Below are 22,464 nucleotides of genomic sequence, written 5' to 3'. Positions count from 1 at the left end.
TCTCTGGGTTCTGGCATTAAAGTACCACCTTATTCCAAGCATGTAGCAATGCTAGATAAAATATGAAGTCAGAATGTAAAAGTCACAGCTGAGCTCATAATTTATCATGTCAGTGGCCCACAAATCAAAGGAAAATGTAAGTGATGAGGAGTTGTAAGCTGTGCTGAGGCCTCTGGCTTGCTGGCCTCTGAGGGGGTTGTGGGGGGAGCAGTACAACTTCTTCAGGGTTATGAGAGGTTAAAGTCGTTCTACACTAGATGGAGAGCCAGAGCCATCCTTGCAGTCTGAAACCAGGACATAGAGAAGGACTCGTTTGCTGCTGAGCAAGAGTCAGAAATCTGCCCACTACCTGAGACTATAGTTTTTGATGCCAGGAGAGGCTTATGATGGCAAGGAGAACGTGACACAGCTGGTAAACTGAGAATTGAACCAGGTCACTCACTGGTTCAATGATGTGACCGGAAATAATCCAGATGTCAGCACAAGGTAATACTCACATTGCCAGCATGAAAGTGATCGTACATGGGTGGTTCTGGGTACAAATGAGTTGGTAAGAGAAGGATAATGACAGGGGATGGAGCTGTATCAAAAATTAAATGAACTAAAAAATCTTCCCACTTCAAATGGCGCTTGCAAAACAAAATTCCAAAGCACAAATCCTAACACTAGGAAAGAGCCAATGAATTTGACCATCGAAAATAAATTTGACTAGAAGAAATTAAATATTGAAACAGGCTAGGAAAACATATTTTTTAATTCTCAAAATATAAACAAAGGATTGCCATCCATAAAAAAAGGTATAAAACTCTGAAATCAAAAATAGTTCAGTTATCTATTTATTTATAAATACTTATTAAGATCATACTATGTTCCATAGAGTCTTATGGGTGCCAGAGATACAGGAATGAACCAAATAAGTTTGTTTATGTTATTTATTTATTTATTTATTTATTTATTTATTTATTTATTTTGAGTAGGGGAGGAGCAGAGAAAGAGGGAGAGAGAGAATCCCAAGCAAGCTCCAAACTGTCAGCACAGAACCCAATGAGGGGCTCGATCTCACAAACCATGAGATCATGACCTGTGCCAAAATCAAGAGTTAGGTGCTTAAACCGAGCCACCCACGTACCCCAGTTTATTTATTTATTTTGAGGGGGGTGGCAAGAGAGAGAGAGAGCACATGTGTGCATCCGCGTGCACAGGTGGGGGAGGGGCAGAGAGAGAGCATACCAAGCAGGCTCCACGCTATCAGCACAGAGTCTGATGCAAGGCTTGAGCCCAGGAGCCTTAAGATCATGACGTGCATCAAAATCAAGAGTGGGACATTTAATTGCCTGAGCCACCCAGGTGCCCCTGAACCAAAGTAAAATCCATATCCACATAGAGAATTTATATTCTCATAGGGAGTTTACCTGTTAGTGGTAAGAATGAAATAAGTATAGACAGAAATCTTGGAAGTGGAAGATAGTCATTGAAATAAAATTCCCAGTAGAAAGGATAATCTCTAGACTTGAAAATGACAGAATTTTTCATTTGGAAGACCGTACTTAGGAAATCACCTAAAATGCAGTGATGGGAACAATAAGATTTTTAAAGTGTGTGTGTGTGTGTGTGTGTGTGTGTGTGTGTGTGTGTAGAGAGAGAGAAAGAGAGAGAACACATCAGATTACGTGAAGAAATAATAGCTTAGATTATTTTAGAATTGAAGACCAGACTCCTCAAGTTGAAACGACACTCTGAGAACCTTATCTGGATAAGTAACAATAAATCACTGCCTAAACACTTTGTGGTAAAACTTTAGAACATCCAGGTTGAAAAAAAAATCTAAACCAATCAGAAAAAAATGTATAGACTAGCCCCAAAGCAAAGAAAACTAGATTGAGAGCAGACACCAAGAGCAGTATTGAGGGGGGAAGCGTACTGTAATTTGGATTCTAGAATTTAATGACAACGTATACCACTGACACACTGATCAAACATATTAATAGAATATCCAGCTTTTAAAACTGAATATTTTGGGGGGCATCTGGATGACTCAGTCAGTTAAGCATCCGACTTCAGCTTAGGTCATGATCTCACGGCTCATGAGTTCGAGCTGCGGGTCGAACTCTATGCTGATAGCATAGAGCCTGGAGCCTGCTTCAGATTCTGTGTCTTTCTCTCTCTCTCTCTCTCTCTCTCTCTCTCTCTCTCTCTCAAAAATAAATAAACATTTAAAAAAAACTGAGTATTTTTGATGAAGCAAGCCTAGAAAAAGTAATAACTAATTTCTGTGTTAAAAAAAAAAGTAAGACTACACAAAGGAAGGAAATACCAACATGCAATAAAAGAAGACTATAAATGGCCAGCAAATACATGCAAATTGAAAATAAAAATACCAAAGGTTGAAATTTTAATAACATCAGTGTGAACAAGGATGTGGAAGAATGATCACAGATATTCTTTGGTACCTCCACTTGGGCCAAGTGTGTGGGTGACCTCATAAAGCATGAAAGTGGTAAATGCCAGCTTCTGGGAGGTGTTTACCTTGGGGAGGGAGAGTTTGGAAAAAGAGTGGGACTGGAGAAGGGTGAGCAACAGGGGCTCACCCATATCTGTAATATTTTATTTCTTTAAAAGTTGAAGCAAAAGTTCCAAGTACCAGCATCTGTTAAAGCATGGTGGTGCATACATGGGTTTTATAGTATTAGCCTACATATGTACCTGTGTAATTGCAATGAAAGGATACTCAGAACTTTCGGGAGAACATGAATGTTTATGCACGACAATAAGGTTTATAAATAGCCAGTCTTCTGGTAATGAGGCCAGTTGAAACCCAAAGTCTTTATCAAGGTCTATAAAGCCCTACAGAGTCTGCCCCTCTGACCTCTCTCAGTTGCTTATTCAATCTAACCTAACTCCATCCCCATTGTGTGGTTTTGGACCTCACACAAATCAAACTCGTTACCTCTTCTCATACCAGCAATACTCTTATATTATTGTTATCTCTTTCTGATACTGGGGAAAATCTAGAAAATTTAAAAATATCTCCATACATTTGATTTTGCTATTGATCCAATGCTGTTAGTAGATGTTGACTCGACCAGCTAAATGGAACTGTATTTGCTTGGCCCTTGATGGATGTTCCTGTTTGCAGTGGTTCATGCCACCATAATTCAGCATTGGATGCAAACACTGCATGGGGTCACTGGAGTCCCCATACTCCTGGCAGCATCATGTGCTCAGGAGCAACAGGTAGCTGTGGGATTTAGGCTGAGGCAGTAATTTTCCATGGAGTCATGTACTCTTTTCCACCATATTGCTTTTTCCACCAAGCATACTTGGGGAAAGGCATGGGAACATCTGATCAAGGTATCTCTTTGGGTTCCAGCTTTGAGGCACCATCTTTGTTCCAAGATGGTATGTGGAAATCTCCTAGGAGTTCAAAGTGAATTATAATGATTAACAACTAAGTTTGGATCTGGAACTGTTTTAAAATTTTTGTTATTGTTTGGATTTGTATGTGAGAGATGAATAAACTAATTCACAGTATGAATGAGCATAATTTTCATTTTGGAAGTTATTCTTAACGTTTTGTAGTTTAAAGTATAAAACTTGATTAATGCATGCTACTTTATCTTTAAAAGACAAAAATAAACATCACTGCTAGCCACAATGGTCATTGGAATGGCTGTGTATGTGTGCGTGTGCATGTGTCTGTGTCTGCACGCACATGTGTGCATAGTGGGACTCTGGTCATTAAGTTCTCTCTCACTGATTTTTCCCACTACAACTCATGCATTTGATAATAATCTGCCAGTATTTTGAAGTTCTAAAAGGTGCTCCACAACATCACTCTAATCAGTTTTATTTCAGTATCTTGTTGGACAATCATTCTAATACTATGGAACTTGGTATGTCAATATTAAGCGCTCAAATCTTGAAAATAATTCCATCTCATCAAAAATAGATAGTAGATTAACTATAGCTTAAATGTATCCTGTCTTCATGGGTCATTTCCTTACAACTTCAGTTTAGTATTGAGCCAAGAGCTGAGCAAACGCAGCAATAATTCTTTGGAAATTGAGCTTAATTATTGCAGGCCACTAGGATTCAACTTCATGTATTAGAATACTTGTTGCCATATTGCATTCTGGTGACAGAAAGAACAAGTGTATCCTCAAAGAGGGTCTAACTCCCAATTTGAGCATGGTTAGTGGGTGAAAGAATTCAACTCACTATTCTGTTTAAAATTATGGTTTTGAGTATTGCTTTTATAATCTTGATCAGTAAGTGAAAACTAGATAATGTTCTCCAGTAGTCACAAGAAAATACATTTCTTCAGCTTTTGTAATAATATTAATTATTGAAGTATTGAACATGTTAAAGAGCACTTACTCTGTGCTATGTACTGTTCTAAGCATTTTATTTGCATTCACTTATTTAATCTTCTAAGCAGGCTTGTGAAGTAGAAGCTAATGTTATCCCTAAATTACAGAAGAGGAAATGGAAGCACACACAAATTAAGTAATCTCTCTGAGGCCGTACGATACGTAATGGAGCTGGTGGTGGTGGCTTCAGTCATTTTTTCTGAATGGAAGATTATGGACTTTTTTTTGCCATCCCACTCATCCTAGTGTTCAACACTTATTTATTCATTTGTCTTTAAAAGGACGTCAGCGAAACTTGCATACCTTCATGCATTTTAATTTTTCTAACAATAAATGATCATTTATTCTTTGGATTCTTACAGGGCGTTCTACTTGGACAAGTCAAATTCACCACCTAACTCCACATCCAAAGCTGCCTATGTAGATAAGGTAAAAATAGATGATTGCATTTATTGATGCTTTGCCATTTACACACCACGCTTTTTTAAAAAATTTTCTGCTGTTGTCTTCAACAATTTGTTCTTAAACAAATTACAAATATTTGTAGTCTGCAACTCTGCTACTGCCACAATGAAAATATTTTAGACTATTCATTAAAAGTTAGAACAACTATGAATCATATGCCATCTAAAAGCATTTCTTCCTACTAAATGTGCTGGACTTTATGCCCATGACTTTTTTTTTTTTTTTTCTGCAGCTAATGAGGCCTCTCAATGCTTTGGATGAACTTTATCGACTGGTAGCCTCGTTTATCAGATCCAAGCGCACGGCCGCCTGCGCGAACACAGCTTGCAGTGCCTCCGGGGTCGGTCTGCTGTCCGTGTCCTCGGAGCTGTGCAACAGGCTGGGGGCCTGCCACATCATCATGTGCAACAGCGGCGTGCACAGGTACGTGAACCACCCTGCCCTGCCTGCGGCTCTCATACTGAAGTTCATTCATAGGTTCTTATTTCTATTTCGGTTATGTGAAATTATAACTGGAAACATGCAAAGGACTCAGATGTATTTGGAATAAGATTTGGGAAATCAGGTCATTGTTACACAGTTTTTTCTGGCTTTAGTGATATTTTCAGTGACTGTTTATTCATATACATGAATGCAATCCCATATTTATATCACTATCTGCCCAGATGCTCATCACCCTTGTGTTTATATTATGAGATTTATACTTTAGGTACAAAGTTGTGCACCAATTCTGTTCACTGTAGGAACTTGTCTGGTAGGAGCGGGCCACTAGCTAACTAAAACTTTTTTCACTACAGTTGATGGACATTCCGCTCTTCAGTGGTTTGGGTTTCTGTACCCAGTTGTTGTGAGGTAGGCGCTGCCTTGGGGTTACTACTGTCTTCCTACTTTGGGCAAAATTAAGTCCAGGAGCCCATACAATATGCGTTCCTGAAAATGGAAGGGAAGATTTTAGATGGGTCCAGTTCCAGTAGTTTGTCTTAGGCAACTGTGCTCAGTCTGGGGCAGCCAAGGTGGGTTGATGATCTCATACAGCTGTATCAGCTGCAAAATGTGGGTGGAGGACCCCATGTCAAGTCCTTCTCCATAACCATGTACTCCTCTCTCATCTTGCCATCTTCACAAGGAGGTGAAACCGTGTAGTAAAAATAAAAATAGGGGCACCTGGGTGGCGCAGTCGGTTAAGCGTCCGACTTCAGCCAGGTCACGATCTCGCGGTCCGTGAGTTCAAGCCCCGCGTCAGGCTCTGGGCTGATGGCTCAGAGCCTGGAGCCTGTTTCCGATTCTGTGTCTCCCTCTCTCTCTGCCCCTCCCCCGTTCATGCTCTGTCTCTCTCTGTCCCAAAAATAAATAAAAACGTTGAAAAAATAAAATAAAATAAAAAATAAAAATAAAGCAGAATTTGGTCCTCATTGTAATCTGAGTGGGCAAATAGTGTCCTGTCACCCATCATAGCCTCTTCTTAGAACTGGGCCAGTTGGATTTTGAGGATGGTGGTATTGTTAATCAGATATACCTGGTACTTCATGTATGCAAAGGACTGCAGTGTTATGTCATAAAGTGGTGATGCTCATGTTAGAAACATAAATACAGCATGAACAGCCAATGACAAAAAAATAATAATAAGATATCATAAGAGAGCATAAGAAAAAAATTACAAAAATAACAAACCTACATTGCAAGAAAATGTAAATGGCCTAGGAAAGTTACAGCTAAAAACTAAGATTCAGAAAGAAAACAGATCTTTGAGATGGGTAGACCTTTCCAGAGAAGGTGATATTTGAACTAGGTTCTGATGGGTCCAGGTGAAGGGTAGAAAGTGGGAGAAAGATGATCTGAGACAGCAGGTTCTCATCTGTGAAATTCCATTTCAGTTTGGTGTACCTGAAATTCTAGTTTTCAAGTCCTACACAGTGTATTCTTTCTTATGATGTATGGCAAGACCTTTTTCCTCTGAAAGGAGCATTATATACCGTGGTTGACAGAAGACACAGAATTTCCTCCTTTATTTGAATGGCTGTGTACTTTGTGCTCTATTGCAAGCTTTAATAAGCTTAATTGAAAATATCATCTGCAACCAAATGAATAAAATATTACTTCATAATTTGTTTACTAGCAGCAAAGTGATCTCTCCCTTCTGATCAACTCATGTTCACTCCTTCTGTTCTCATTTATTCATTCATTCATTTATGTATTCATTATTCATTCACTCGATAAATATGCACTGAGCACCAATTATGTGCCAGCACTGCTCTAGCTGCTGGGGATCTAGCATTGAAAAATTAAAGTTTCTACTCTCAAGTAGTGTGCATTGTGTTGGGGGGAAACCGATGATTAAGTAAACGAATATGTAATGGGGTAGATGGAATAAATAGAAAAAAGACAGGAGTCAGAGAGGTAGAAGGTGTGACAGGATGGGAAGGACGAGTAGTCCCATCCAACAAGGGATTTCATCAAAGATTTGTATGGAATGAAGGAATGATTTATGCAAATATCTCCAAGAAAGAGCATTCGCTCCTAGGGAGCAACAATGCAAATGTGAGAGCTCATGTGGGAGTATGCATAACATGTTCAAGAAACTGCACAGAGACCATGGTGGCCTCAACAAAGCATCACCACCTTGGTTATTGATGTTCTTATGTTACCATGGTGCAAGGTCATACGTAGTTGTCTGAGAACTTGATACACTATGACCCCAAAGGGGACACCTCGGACTTTGAAACTACAAGCCTATGTTACCTCCTCATTAATTTACTGAAAGTTAATTCAGTTAAATCTGCACTTAATCCTAGAATTATGACCAGGTTGTCCAAATTATTCTCTCTGCTATCCTGTGAGCAGTTTTAAAATTTGACTATTGTGACATGGGAGACATAGATTGATATCCCATAACTGTTTTATAAGTATCATATTCATTGATTGGAGTGTTAGGTCCACAAGTAACACTGCAATTTCAAAGTGGTTTGACTTTTTCCATTTCTACTATTCAAAATAGATGTAGCTTTAGTTAGTTCATTTCAGAGACATTTCCTGAGGTGTAGGCAAAAATACCCCATGACAAATGCTGATTTAAAGTTGAAACTATTTGAAAATGGTACAGCTTTATTTTCCTATTATGCAGAATAAAATGGGAGTTTAACATTATCTTTTAATCTTTCAATGAAGGCTATGCTTACACTTTTCATGACAATAAAATGCACTAATTTATATTAGATTTGGAAATCTCACATAAAGACTGTTCTTAAATTAATTCTTTAGTATTATAATTCAAATGGCTAGAGAGAAACCCAAGCACATCCACACCTGCACTCAACATTAAACATGGAAGTTTACCTTCAGGTTCTGACAAACAGGAGAAGTCCACAATGTGAAGCAGAATAAATGTTGCACCAACTATTTTTTATCATTGACTTCTAAAATCGAGATGAGAAATGCACAACAAGATGGTATCCACATCAGATAGTCAGTTTCCTGATTTTATTTACCAAATAGTAAAAGAATCTAAAGTCTTTTTAGAGTATTGAATTATACTTGAATTGTACTGCATATGTTTGATATTGAAGAGAAGAATGTAGGTTTTCAGAACGAAAAGGCAGATTTAATTAGCATTAATGTCTAGATGTTTTAATGCCAACCTGAATCGGATGGCAGAGCTGCATTCAACAGTGAATGCGAGATTAGCGGGAAGAGAATTCAGAATGAATTATTAAAATCTTCTCATAGCATTTAGCCTGGCTTTGTTTTTATTAAATTCTTTTCGCTAGGGTAATCCTTTGTGTGTATTACAATTCTACTGATGAACTTCCCTGCCCACACTCTTAACTATTCACTCATGTCAGTTCTCTTCATTGCTACTGAATGGTGAGAGAAGAATAGGACTGTCTCTTCTTAAAAGCAGGTGTTTGCCTTTTAATCAATATCGACTGATGTTAAAAGGTAGTTTCATAAGTGAAAATCTTTTATAATTTCCTATCCTGATCAGCCTTTTTTCATTTTCACTTTGCATTCATCCGTTGCAACTTCCATCTCACAACACACAATTGGAACATAGTTGTATTGGTCCATACAGCTTAACAATCTGCTTTATGCTCATAACCACTGTATCTGTGTCTTCAAAATGTATGCATAGACTTTTTCATTATCACTTTTATTTGTCACGTAGTTAGTCCAGCCAGTTGCTATCCCAGAGTTTACTAAACCATTAGTTGAGTGGTTTATCTTCCCGTCTATTGCGCATAATGCCTAGAGGGAGGCTTCTTTCATTATGTAGCTGTTCAGATTTCAATTTGATCTCCCAGTACGTTAAAAGAAAACAAAAATGTCCTCCGGATGGAATTACTGTGGCAAGTTTAAACCTATGTGGTCAATATATTATTAAGTTCTCAAAAGGATCATGCTCGTGTATAACACAGCCAGAAGGTTGGATAGTTGTGTGGCACTTTGACCTCTTCCTGGTCTTGGGAGAGACCGAATCCAATTATCTACTGTGCTTCTCTGCTAGATATGCAAGGATATTTCAGTAGTGCCTCAGTTTATACTTCTTTGATTAACAAATACAAACATGTGAATTGAGTATTTTTTGAATTTCCTTTTCTACAAAGATTCATACAAAGACTGTCTATATATCTACTTTATAGGCAAATTGTTTTTTGCCACATTGAACATTTTTACAGTATTGAATCGGCCCTATGACTTTTAATGTCCTCTTTTGTACTCATACCAGTCAACTGTTGCAGGCAATCCAAAAGCATGCTACAGGGGACCTGAATTTCCCCTCTATTTCTTACTGCAGCATCCTTCCATTAAATGCAATGTTTCATTTTGTTGTGGTTCTTTATCCCCCCCCCCACAGCCCCCACTTAATAGCCAACTGTTTTTCTTGAACCAGTATAAATCAGTGTGCTGCAAATGTTATAAAATCTGAATCATGAGTCTTACTGTGTCCAAAAACAAAGGTGTCATTTTCTTCCCACTACATTAGCTTCTGCCTGCCTTGCCGGTGGGAACAAGTGGGTGGAAATTTCCAGAGGCTACCTGAAACGATTTGTCAAAGAAATTTCTAATGAGGGCAGGAAATCTGGGATCACAGTTTTTCCCTCTAAGGACTTGTTCCAAAGAGTTTTTGTCCGCTTAGTCTCAGTATTTTTTAATAATTGGTTTTCAGTGGTGTCAGAACCCTGGCATGGCCCTGCAGGAAAGTGTGTGATTTGAGCACAGGCCTCATGTCTAACTCCCCTTTGAGCCCAAACCTTGGAGATCTGTACACATAAATTACGTTTTATCTTCACACTTTGTTGTGAGGATGAGTCTCTTACAGGAAACAAAACCTTGCATTTTTTTTAAAGATTTCTTTAATTTTTTTTTTTTTTTATTTTGAGAGACAGAGTGTGCATGCAAGTGGGGGAGGAGTAGAAAGAGAGGGAAAGAGAGGGAGAATCCCAAGCAGGCTCCATGCTGTCAGCACAGAGCCTGACACGGAGCTCGAACACCTAAACCGTGAGATCATGACCCGAGCTGAAACCAGGAGTCAGACACTTAACCAACTGAGCTACTTGGGCTCCCGAAGGGCTTGCATTTTTAAGTAACAAACCTCGGGTTCACTCATTGATTGGAGGCTGTGAGCAGCACGACCAAGAGGGGCTCAATGCATCAGAGATTCACTGGCACCCAGCATCAGTCAATGTCTTGTGTTCTGGTTAGAACCCTGCATAGGTATAAGAAGGAAATAGTCTGTGGCAAAGGCCCACCTGTTTTTGTTATTTAAAAACATATTGAAAAACATCAAGCTGGCTACCATCTATGTATTATGGTGGTAAACTTCTTTTTTTTTTAGTACATTGTAGAAGTTAGTTTTAACATATATAAAGTTTTAGGAAATAAAAGACCATATGTATTTGAATCTTCTAACTTAAGAAGGGTTTATTCCCAAGATGTGTTCCTTAGTTGGTTATTTGGAAATCAAGACATATTTTCACATTTGATGGTAATACCAATGGTGTTTGAATCTTCAAAGTCAGCCCTCTCTCTCTTCCCCCTTCCCTGACAAGCGCTTATATAATCTATAATGTGACCATGGTATAGGACCCAAAGTATGATTATAAACATTTGTTAGGGAAACGAAAGCCAGGGGGCACCTGGGTGGTTCAGGAGGTTAAGCATCCCACTCTTGAGCTCAGTTCAGGTTCCACATTGGGCTCCACACTGGTCATGGAGCCTACTTAAAAAAAAAAAAAAAAAGGAAAGCCAGGAGATAAAAAAATAAAAACACTGAAGACAACTATGTATTACTAGTCTGGGTAATGGAACAATTTTTTTAAAAAATGTAGACGAACATGTAATGACTCTTGGTTCATATAAACAATTAAAAAAAACTTCTTCAGGTAACTATCAATTAGCAATTTTAGAAACCAGTTTTGTTCGAACTTTGAAGGACTGTGTTAGCACTATTTTATTCTGTCATAACCATGACATTAAAGGACAAATTGACAAATAGGCCCAGCTAGAGGAAGGCAGAATCTTATAAAAGTGGATCATTCAAGGTAACCTGACATAGGTAATCAGAGCCCTAATAGGGCGGATGATAAAGCTGCATCGTTTTCCATTGCGCACTAAAAACATCAAGTAAGAGGAATAGATTTACTCTGGGGATTCCCATATGTAAGTTAGATTCTATGTATGAGACAGAAAAAATAAATTGCTATACTAAGCAAATGAAGGTTTCAAATATATCCCTTTATCATTTGTTCAAAAATGACTTGAGAGATTGAATAACAAGATTAGTGGGAATACTTGATTTTCAAATCTCCAGAAAGACGGCTACATAGAACACAAGAAACATTTCTGCTAGCTCATGATCTCAGAATACCATACTTTCCCAACAGAAAATTCTAAAATTATGTTCTGTAAGAATCTGAAGCATGTGAGTCTAAAACACTACTTTTATATAAGGGCAGGAATAGCAAGGACAGAAATGACATTTAAAATTGCCATTAAATTTTGCTGCAGTTATGATTATTTTTATTTGACATTTTCTAATAATAATATGGTTATTATTCTTTGATATAATTTGATTATATCGATGCAACTGTTCTCATTTGTTTGAAATCTAATAAAATCAATGAATCAAAACAATGAAACAAAAACAAATGTGAAAATTTAAAATTGTGCTATAATCCTTAGAAGAGAAAAAATAAAATTCTATAATGGGGCTCTGGGAGAAAGACAAAGTATATCCTACTCATGATAGGATAGAAGTATAAATCTTAATAACTCTGCCAAACTTCTAAGGGCAGAGAATAGAAAGGTGGTTACCATGGGCTGGCAGGAAGAGAAAATGGGGAGACATTGGTCAAGGGATACAAAGTTTCAATTATACTAAGTTTTAGTTAGTTCTGGAGATCTAATATGCAACAGTGTGACTGTAGTTAACAATACTGTTTGTATACTTGGACATTTGCCAGGAGGGTAGATCTTAAGTGGTTTCACCACCAAAAAAAGAAAAGAAAAAAGACAGAAAGAGAAGAAAGAAAAAGAAAGAAAAGAAAAAAAAAGAAACAAAAGAAAAGAAAAGAAAAGAAAAAAGAAAAGAAAAAAAAAAGAAAAAGAAAAAAGAAAAAGAAAGAAAGAAAAAAGAAAGAAAGAAAGAAAGAAGAGAAAGAAAGAAAGAAAAAGAAAATGTTTAACTGTAGGGGTTGATAGATAGGTTAATCAACTTGATTGTGATGAATACTTCAAAATGTGTGTATATAAATATATAAAATCAAACTATATACCTTAATTTTTAATTAATTTTTAATTTTCACTTATACCTCAGTAAAACTTGGGGAGGGGAAGCAAATCGAGAATTTCAAATTATGTGGAATTGTAAAATAGGCAAATAAAACTCCACAATTCACCCTAATTTTTAAAACCAGGTAAATAATATAGGTATTTTTTCTTAAAACTATGAGAAATCAAACATTTCAAACATGATAGAAGTTTCATTCTTTTACTTTTCTTTCACTATCTATGAACAATAGATAGATAATATTAAATTATTCTGTAATTTTAAAATGTCCATTGTTTTCTTCAAATTAGATTACTCTGAAAGAAGAAGACAGTAATTATGAGAGTGAGTTATTGCAGTGGTTTCTAGTTCTGACCTCCAGTTATCACATGATGTTGACCAGACAAGCCTTACTTTCAGTACATAAAAAAGCGAGAGCTTATGCATGATTGCCTTTCATCATTAAAATTGGAAAAGTCTCAGTAATCACAATACATTAAACATATCTTAATAAAAAATAATCTAGAAGAGTAGTTTTTAAAATTATTTTTAATAATAAGCTCTACACCGAACACAGGGCTTGAACTCACAACCCCAAGATCAAGAGTCACATGCTGTACCGACTGAGCCAGCTAGGCATCCCAATAAAAATACTCTGAATACATAATTATTAGTTACAATTTCATTAGTATTTGCCAAACCCAGTTTCAGTAACTGACCATATTATTAAAATTTAAGTATTTGTGTTACAAAATTTTATTTGTATGTAGCTATTTAAAAATGATAAATACAGAATCTACTATAAAAACATCAAAAGGGCAGGATTCTTCAAGTTTTATTTTAATAAAATGAAGTTATTGTTTTTCCTAAACCTGCAAAATTCTATTAAAAGCAAAATCAAATGCCACTTTCTGGGATGTGTTCCTGAAGGCTTCATGGTTAGTGATTTTCTAACCATTCTCATAAATGTCATAAGCCAAATTTTCTATCCCTCCAGAGGAGGGAAGAAATATGGGTGTCTCTTCTATATGAACCTAGAGCAGAAGAGCAGGTGACATGGAGAAAGGTTGACAGAAGGAAGTGGCAATTTCTGCCTTTATGATGCTAATCTTAAATTGGTAGTAGGTCATTTGACATAGTCTGGAAGAAGACAGAGGTGTTAGATTGCAATCCTGTTAAGCAGGAAGGGTGTATGTAACACCTCTTTTAGGTTTTGAAGCATGATAGTGGTTGGCAGGTGATGGAAATGAAGAATGGTTCTGTGGAATGCAATCAGATGAAAATACAACACTGAGGTGTGAAATAGCACCCTACCTGGAGACAGTCACCATAAAGAGTTCCCTGCTTCCTGGCAATGAAGAGAGAGGGAAGCGTGGCACAGAGATGAGGTCAGAAGAGAGATGGGCATTGGAGAATGGAAGGTCTAACTGCTAAGTTAAGGATTTGGGACTCCCTCTTCCCACGCAGCCAGTGAAGGGTTTTCAGCCTGACTGGCTCAGTCAGTTAAGCGCCTGACTCTTGACTTTGGCTCAGGTCATGATCTCACGGTTCGTGAGTTCGAGCCCTGCATCAAGATCTGCGTTGACAGTGCGGAGCCTGCTTGGGATTCTGTCTCCCTCTCTCTCTGCCCCTACCCCGATTGCTCTCTCTTTCTCTCTCTCTCTCAAAATAAATAAAACTGAACTTAAAGAAGAATTTGATTAGATGTATTTTTTTTAAGATGACTCTCATGATCTGTGATAGAATGAGAATGGAGGTAGAGAGACACTTAGGACTTCACAATGTACAGGAAGAGATGAGGAGACCCCCAAATCAAGGTATTAACACAGAGGGTGGAAGGGAAAGGGTAGATGTGAATGGTATGAAATGGAAATAGCAAAACTAGAAGTTCGGTGAGAAATAGAGGGGGGGGGCGGCGGGGGGAGATCTTGATGATTGGAGCCATCCAGTTTGGGAAGTAGCGTGGAGGGGGCTGCCATGGGGAAAATATACATATTTTTTTAGGGGATTGTGGAGAAGGACTGTTATGTTTTGAGTTTTAGATGTCCATGGTATCTTATGTGGGGATGTTCTTTGACAGATTTGTAGTTAGCAAGAACTAAAGGGGTGTGTGTGTGTGTGTGTGTGTGTGTGTGTGTGTGTGTGTGTAAAGAGATACAACATAGAGGCGCCTGGGTGACTCAGTTGGTTAAGCATCTGACTCTTGATTTTGGCTCAGGTCATGATCTCAGGGTCATGAGATCGAGTTCTGCTTGAGATAATCTCTCTTTCTGTCCATCTGCCCCCTCCCCTGCTCACATGCTCTTTCTCTCTAAAATAAAAAAAAAATTTTTTTTAATAAAAAACAGGTATAACGTAAATGGGTATATACATACACAGATGGCAAAGAGGCTATGGAAAAACAGAGGTGGGGTGATTCGTGAGTACAGGAAGATTGGAGAAGGATATCACATCAGAGAAGGCTTCACATAGATATAGTTGAGTTAGGTTTAAAACATTACTAAGAATTTTCTGGGAATATACTTCAGGTATTAGGAACAGGGAACGGGTATTCCAGGAAAAAGCACAGAGGTATGAGAAAAGAGTAATCAGTCGCCAATCACAAACAATGAGAAATGATCACTTGGGAACACATTTGGAGTGTTAATATTCCCCAGTTCTCCACCTCCCCATCCTCTGTGAGCCCTGAATCAGAGGAGCGACATAGGAGGAGCCTCAGAATAAAACACTGAAGGATCTACTAGAAAGGTATGAAAAATACTGAAACAAAGCTCTATTCAGTGTCCTGGGTAAACAGATCAAAGAGGAAACAGTTATGGTACAGTGTCAAAGAATTGGGGAGAGAGCTGAAAATCACAAGCTGAACACCACACCCTGAAGTGTTGATGTCCTCAAAGAATCTCTGGAATCGGGACAAAAGGCAGGTAGCAAAGTAGAGAAGATGGGAATAGGGAGGTAGCATTGAAGAACTTTGGGCAGCTGGGAAAGGTACCTGACGTACTCAGTCAAATCCCCAAAACAAAACAGAAATGAGATAAATTGGCGAAAGAGTCTGGGCTGAAAATCTAAAATGCAGAAAAGCAGATTCAACCCTGGTGGCTATGGTAATTAAGGTCGTAACTTACACACAGATGTTTCATATTCATACACATTTTTAGCATAGCAAATACAACCTTACGTGCCTAAGCGCTCATTCCCCATCCCCACAATTGCCTCTGTACTAACCTCAGCAGTGAAAAACCACATCAAAGAAAAACACACCTTAACAGGCTTGACTAGAAAGGTATGAAGGATATGGACTGTTTTGCCTGGCAGTTGATTTTTAAGCCTAGGCTTAAAGATACATGCTGAGAACTTTGAGAAAATGTATTGAAAGTTGCAATAGAAAGTCCCATTATCTTTAATGGGACTTTCATGGCTAATTCCCTGTGCAGCACTGAAAATGTGCCCCTTAGACTTGATTGCTTTTTTGCCTTAAGATATATGGAGTTCGTGGAGTATTCAATTTGGCTGTGCTTCTGCTGCCAGGATCTCGCTCTAGCTGTTGCCCATCACTTCTGCATTCTCTTCGGTTGTTTTCCACCGTGCGCCCCTCTGCCTGCCAGTCATCTTTGCCTTCTTTTCAAATGCTCATAAACCCCGTGTCTTTCAAGCTCTCAGACTATGACACACAGGAGCCCATATGGTCATGGGAAGATTTCATCATCCTCTCTGTTTGACCAGAGTCACACAGTAATTTTGAAAGCCATCGATAGACATCCAGAGGGTATCCCTATAAAACACACTGGAAATTTGCCTGAGAGAGTACTGGCTTTTTGGATTAGAGCTATTATCGGACTGCCATTCACATTTTCTTAAAGGGAGAGTGTAAATGTTAGTATTATACATGCAATATATAAGATGAGTGAATCCTGTAGTATTGAAAACAAAATCGGGTTTGGCCCTTTTTGACGTAAATGGATTTATGTGTTTCGTTTCAAAAAATGCCTTCTCTCTTCGGGGGAACAATGGACATAGGTGTTAGAGTTTTGGGAAACCCCTGTTGACTTGTGGCAGTTTTCTCAAGCTTTTCATTTGTCACAAAACACTTTGCTAAGGGTGACCAAAGTGGGAAAGATTCATAGGTTAGCAGCGGGCCTTTCCAGTAGTAATTTTTCAGAGGCTGCCTGGTGGAACTGTAGCAGCCAACTGGGGATTGATCAGTGGTTTAACGTACTGCATTAGCCCTCAGGTGTACAATTCTTCCTCAGTGCAAGGTAATAAAAGGGAGCAGGGGAAAGAAACCACGTTAAACGATTAGTTGCTCTATTCAGGTGCTTCATCCTGGTTGTCAATAGACTTTTGACAGTAGTGCTCTGTGCTCAGTAGTTAAAAGTAATTAGAAGCCAGAATAAATGAGATCACTGCGGGAAGGAACAGCTTTACACAGAACGGTGTGTTTTATGTAGAAAAGTACGAATCTGTAGTAGAGAAGGACTGCCATCTCCCTTCAATTTATTTTTGCTACTTGATTGCTTTACAATCGATGTATTTCCTTAGCGTGCTTCAAATCTAGATCCTTTTTAATCGTGAATGCATTTTTGTATGATGGGGTCTACATTCATAGTAAGTAGTGTGGGCTGGCTAAATTAATCTCTACCAACACAATGCATTTAAAGTATAAATGTTGAGACCAAGATCGTGATTGTTGAATTATGGATGTGGGGAGCTGGAGCTTCTAAATGCAGTAATCCACGTGATGTGATTTTGGTAACATGGAAAGTGCCCTGGACTTTGAATCCAAAAAAACTGGTTTTGAATCCTATTACTTATTCACTGTGTGACCCGTGATTACATCACCTGGTCTCTCAGAGACTTATTGGTGAAGTGGGAATAATAAATTTCTTCTGAAAAAGATAGCAGAAAGGAATCAATGAGCAATGTATGTGAAAGCATCTACCGCAAGACCTGGCATTGGTGAACACTGGTTTCTTCTATCTTAATCTGTGTTTCTGATAGTGAATCCACCTTCCCATTGCAGAATTAGAAATATGAAAATGCCATCGTTTTAAAATAACTAGATCAAAAATTGAGCACTATTTCCTGAATTCGCCCATTCTGTTCCATCCTTATTGCATCGCCTTTTGTTGGATCCCCTTTCCCACCCCCACCAACCCCCTCCCCACATGTGGATTGCTGCAGCAAAGCTCCTGGTCTTTCCATCCAGTCTTGGCATTCCTCTATTTTCCACACCCGCTTCCAAGGCAGTACCTTTGTTTTGTCCTCGTTTTTCCAGATTAATCTTTTCTAGATTAGAAATCTACTCATGTTACTCTTCTGCTTAAAATACATCACTGAAGGGGTGCCTGGGTGGCTCAGTCAGTTAAGTGTCCGACTTCGGCTCATGATCTCATAGTTTCATGGGTTCAAGCCTTGAGTCCGGCTCTGTGCTGACAGCTTAGAACCTGGAGCCTGCTTCGGATTCTGTGTCCTCCTCTCTCTCTGTCTCTGTCCCCACTCATACTCTCTCTCTCTCTCTCTCTCAAAAAATGATAAAAAATGTTAAAAAAGATTAAATACTAAATAAATAAATAATAAATAAATAATAAATAAATAAAATAACTAGATCAGGGGCACCCGGGCGGCTCATTTGGTTAAGTGTCCGACTTCAGCTCAGGTCATGATCTTGGGGTTCGTGGTTTGAGTCCCCGCGTCCAACTCTGTGCTGACAGCTTAGGACCTGGAGCCTGCTTCAGAGTCTGTCTCTGCCTCTCTGCCCCTCCCCTGCTCACACTGTTCTTCTGCCCCTCCCCTACTAGCATTCTCTCTCTCATCAAAAATAAATAACATTAAAAAAATTTTAAATAACTAGATCATGCTACTAAAATAGGAGAGACCTTGCAAGAACTATTTCAAACATTATAGTTAGATGTGAAGTAGATTTTAAATGTTCTCACCACAAAAAAGAAATGGTGGGGCACCTGGGTGGCTTCAGTTGGTTAAGCATCCGACTCTTAATTTCGGCTCAGGTGATGGTTCTCCACAGTTCATGGGTTCCAGCCCCACATCAGTCTGTGTGCTGGACAGCGTGGAGCCTACTTAGGATTCTCTCTTCCTCTCTCTGTCTCTGTTTCTCTCTCTCTCTGCCCCTCCCCTACCTGCACTGCTCACGTGTGCTCTCTCTCTCTCAAAAGTAAAGAAATAAACATTTTGGAAAAAAAAGAAATGGTAATTTGTGGGGCAATGCAGGTGTTAGCTAACCTATGGTGGTAATCATTTTGTAACATATAAATGTATAATGAACATGTTATACACCTTCAACTTGCAGAATGTTATATGTCATTATATGTCAACAAAACTAGAAAAAAAATCACAGTAATGAGTCATGATAGGATGAAAGAGGGGTATGAAAACTACAAGAGTTAACTCCTCTGAACTGTGAGAAATAGAATACACAAAACACTGGGCCCTATTAGAGCTTATTTTAGAATCCTCCTTTGGTAGCTTGTAGAAAGTCACTCAAGAGCAGCAGAACAGAATCCCCTTGAAATCAAGGACAGGAAGTTTTCTTTCCTGGCCTCAAAAACCAAGAGTATGGGTTAGAATAGACACAGATATTTAGGACTTGAAAAGAATCAGATGCCGACACTTGTTTATTCATGCATTCATTGAAGGGAAAAAGAAAGGACGGAGCACTGTTGTGTGGCCTGCACCGTGCTCTCCCAAACCAGAGAGGTAAGAGGGTCACAGCTCTTACAATCTGAGATCTTGACAAGGGACCCACATTGGAAGCCAGGCAGCCATACTATGGAGCATGAGTATACTTTAGTAATGACAATAGGAGAAAGATGGTCAGAGGATTGACTTTTTAAAGGAAATGTCTCAAGGAATAGGTTTATCACTTTCAAAGTGCAATAGAGAGGAAGAATATATAACATGTCATGTTGACAGTGAAAGAACGGATTTTGTTAGGGTTTCAAATGTTTTCTTCAGAACCCAGAAAATATTGGCAAATGATAACTGGACAATTGTGATGAGGGAATAATTGCTAGTTAATGAATTAATATAAGAATAATCAAAATATTATGATATATATTTTCCAAATATTACCAAAACTCAACCAGAGTTGTTAATCAGAAGACCTGGTGTGAACAGTGATTAAACCCAGAGAACGGGAAGTACAAGCCATTGTTGAAGAAAGAAAAGCCATATGCCATTTATAAGCCACAAGGAAGGAAATCTGATTGTATTTTTACCAGTATTTATTGTCCTTATAATGCGTTTATTACTTCATCAAATATATTTTATCAGTGATCACTTCCTGAACAAAGACATAGATGGCATACAACACATACAATACATGGAACAAATGCAGAATATAAAGAAATGAATCTTTTAGGAGTGTACATATAAGACCTTTGGCACACATTAAGAATTCAGGTCAGTTTTTTTCAGTAAGTGTATACGGAATGCTTACTGAGTCCTGGGAAGTATGTAAGGTCTAGGAGGCTACAGTCAGTTCAGACACCAGTCCAGCCCAGTGATGGTGGTAGTGGTAACAGTATTAATATCAGTGAAAATTGCCAACATTTGTTAAGAATATACTACATGCTATCCCCTGTTTAAGTACTAAATGTGAATTGTTTCACGTAATCCTGGGAACAACACACTGAGGTGCATTTATCATTGAACTCAATTTACAGATGAGGAAAAAGAGTTCAGGAGCTTCAGCAACTTGCCCAAGTTCACATAGGTTATTAACAAAATCCAAGATCCAACTCAGGAAGTTTCACCTGCAATGCCTGTGTTCTTTAACCCTACACCTTTCACACAGTAGATACAGCATGATAAGAGGTATGATGTGTGACCTTAACAAGCATTATGAGATCCCATACGTGAGGGGAGCTGCACATGAGAAACAAAAGAGGTAGTGATTTCAGAGAACTGTACACAGTAGAGTGGAAGAATGAAGAAGGAAAACCAGGGACCGGATTGTGAACATTTTGTATTGCACGTTAAAAGTGGGAAGCCATTTGATGGTTTGCACTTTTCATATGCATTTTAAATGATCACCTTGCTATGGGGCAAAAACAGTGGGAGAGGCAAGACTAGGAGAGTCAGAGTGAGGTTGCACCAAATAGGCAAGAGATATTAGCAGCGTACCTAAAGAGGAGAGATTTATGACACAGTAAGAAATAGGAAATTAAATAAGCACGAAAGGTACTAGAGTTAGGTATGTTAAACATGTGGAACTGCACAGTCCATTCATCCCTTATAATGAATGAGTTTAGTTTGATGGCTGGGGGCTTGTAACATTTCTCAGTCCGGAGGTGAAACAGTGGGCAAATGACAGATAACTAGACAAACATTTAGGGAATGGTGATTTTAATATTAACCCACAATCTGGGAAGGTTTTATGGAAATGGGAACATTAAAGATACTAAATGTAATTTCATAATAATACTTTAAGGAATTAGATCATTTCTACATCTTATTTCTTCTAAGTGCTTTCTTGTTTTTTTAATATGAAATTTATTGTCAAGTTGGTTTCCATACAACACCAGTGCTCATCCCACAGGTGCCCTCCTCATACCCATCACCCACCCTCCTCTCCCTCCCACCCCCCATCAACCCTCAGTTTGTTCTCAGTTTTTAAGAGTCTCTTATGTTTTGGCTCCAACCGCTTCTTATCAGGGCCGATATCATGAGAGAACCTCTAACTCATCTATTTCCTACCACTGCTTGTTTGTGACAGCTGAATAAGATGGGAACATGAGAAAAGCACAAAGAAGAGCTAAAAACACTTGGAAACTGAGCAGAATCTGTTTGTATTTTTCCAACAAGGAGAAGTGTATCTTTAGTTCAAAGATTGTTGAAAACTAATCTGCCTCGGGCTGCCCAGGACAGAAGTTCAGATGATGCCGTGGAGTGCATCAAATCAGGCAGGTCGCAGAACCTTCCATCTGTCATAAAAGCTTCTGTGTATAAAAGAGTGGTGTGCAAATAGCAGAAGTGGCTGGTGCTGCTCCAGCTTATTTCACCTCCTTTGTTCCCTGGGATTGAAATAGTCATTATTTCTCTGCAAATTTCGAATGCTGCCCAGGTAGTCAGCTAGTGAAGTATCACGGAAAACCACAGCTGATTAGAGTCCTAATAACTTGTTTGTGACAATCCCTTGAACAAGGATAATGGGCCTGGCTTTTAATTAAAGGAGAACAAAAGAAGACATTATAGAAAAGGGGGAAATTATTTTGCGTTTAAAATCTAATCTGTAATACTCTAAATAGACATTCTTTTTTTTTTTTTTTAATTTTTTTTTTTCCAACGTTTATTTATTTTTGGGACAGAGAGAGACAGAGCATGAACGGGGGAGGGGCAGAGAGAGAGGGAGACATAGAATCGGAAACAGGCTCCAGGCTCTGAGCCATCAGCCCAGAGCCTGACGCGGGGCTCGAACTCACGGGACCGCGAGATCGTGACCTGGCTGAAGTCGGACGCTTAACCGACCTGCGCCACCCAGGCGCCCCTAAATAGACTTCTTATAACCGTAAGAAAGCCCTATAACTCATGTGAAGAATATTATCAAAATAATAGGTTCCTTAGGATGTCCTTATAGATAGACTCTGAGTGATGCATTTGCGCCAAGGGAATTTTCTCCCTCTTGTCTCCAAGACTAAAGGCAGCATCATATTTATAAAGGAGGGTGAAATGAGGCAATACACCTGGGAAGTCCCAAGCTAAAAGAACAAACAAAATCAGACTCTGATTATTATGTAGAATTCTACATGGGACAAAACTCACTGATTTCAGAATTGTTAAATATTTATTTCTTCTTTCTTTTCTTTTTTTTTTTTTTTAGTGTTTATTTATCTTTGAGAGAGAGTG

At 38.6% G+C, this 22,464-nt stretch overlaps 1 protein-coding gene across 4 annotated transcripts in view; it reads left to right on the top strand.

Annotated features, from left to right (window-relative positions):
• The window catches only part of PREX2 (phosphatidylinositol-3,4,5-trisphosphate dependent Rac exchange factor 2), a 299,461-nt gene that overhangs the window by 254,129 nt on the left and 22,868 nt on the right, over positions 1 to 22,464 (top strand). For all 4 annotated transcript variants that reach the window (XR_003966317.1, XR_003966315.1, XR_003966316.1 and 1 more), the window contains exons 36-37: positions 4,733 to 4,799; positions 5,068 to 5,258. Coding sequence is in view for 1 of the 4 variants with exons in the window: in XM_030304277.1 (XP_030160137.1) it covers positions 4,733 to 4,799; positions 5,068 to 5,258 (258 nt within the window). In the remaining 3 variants the exon portion in view is untranslated. The remainder of the gene's footprint in view (positions 1 to 4,732; positions 4,800 to 5,067; positions 5,259 to 22,464) is intronic.

The sequence above is a fragment of the Lynx canadensis genome, chromosome F2 (assembly GCF_007474595.2).
Source record: "Lynx canadensis isolate LIC74 chromosome F2, mLynCan4.pri.v2, whole genome shotgun sequence".
In the NCBI taxonomy this organism is placed as follows: Eukaryota; Metazoa; Chordata; class Mammalia; order Carnivora; family Felidae; genus Lynx; species Lynx canadensis.
This window is presented reverse-complemented; position numbering and strand designations above follow the sequence as displayed.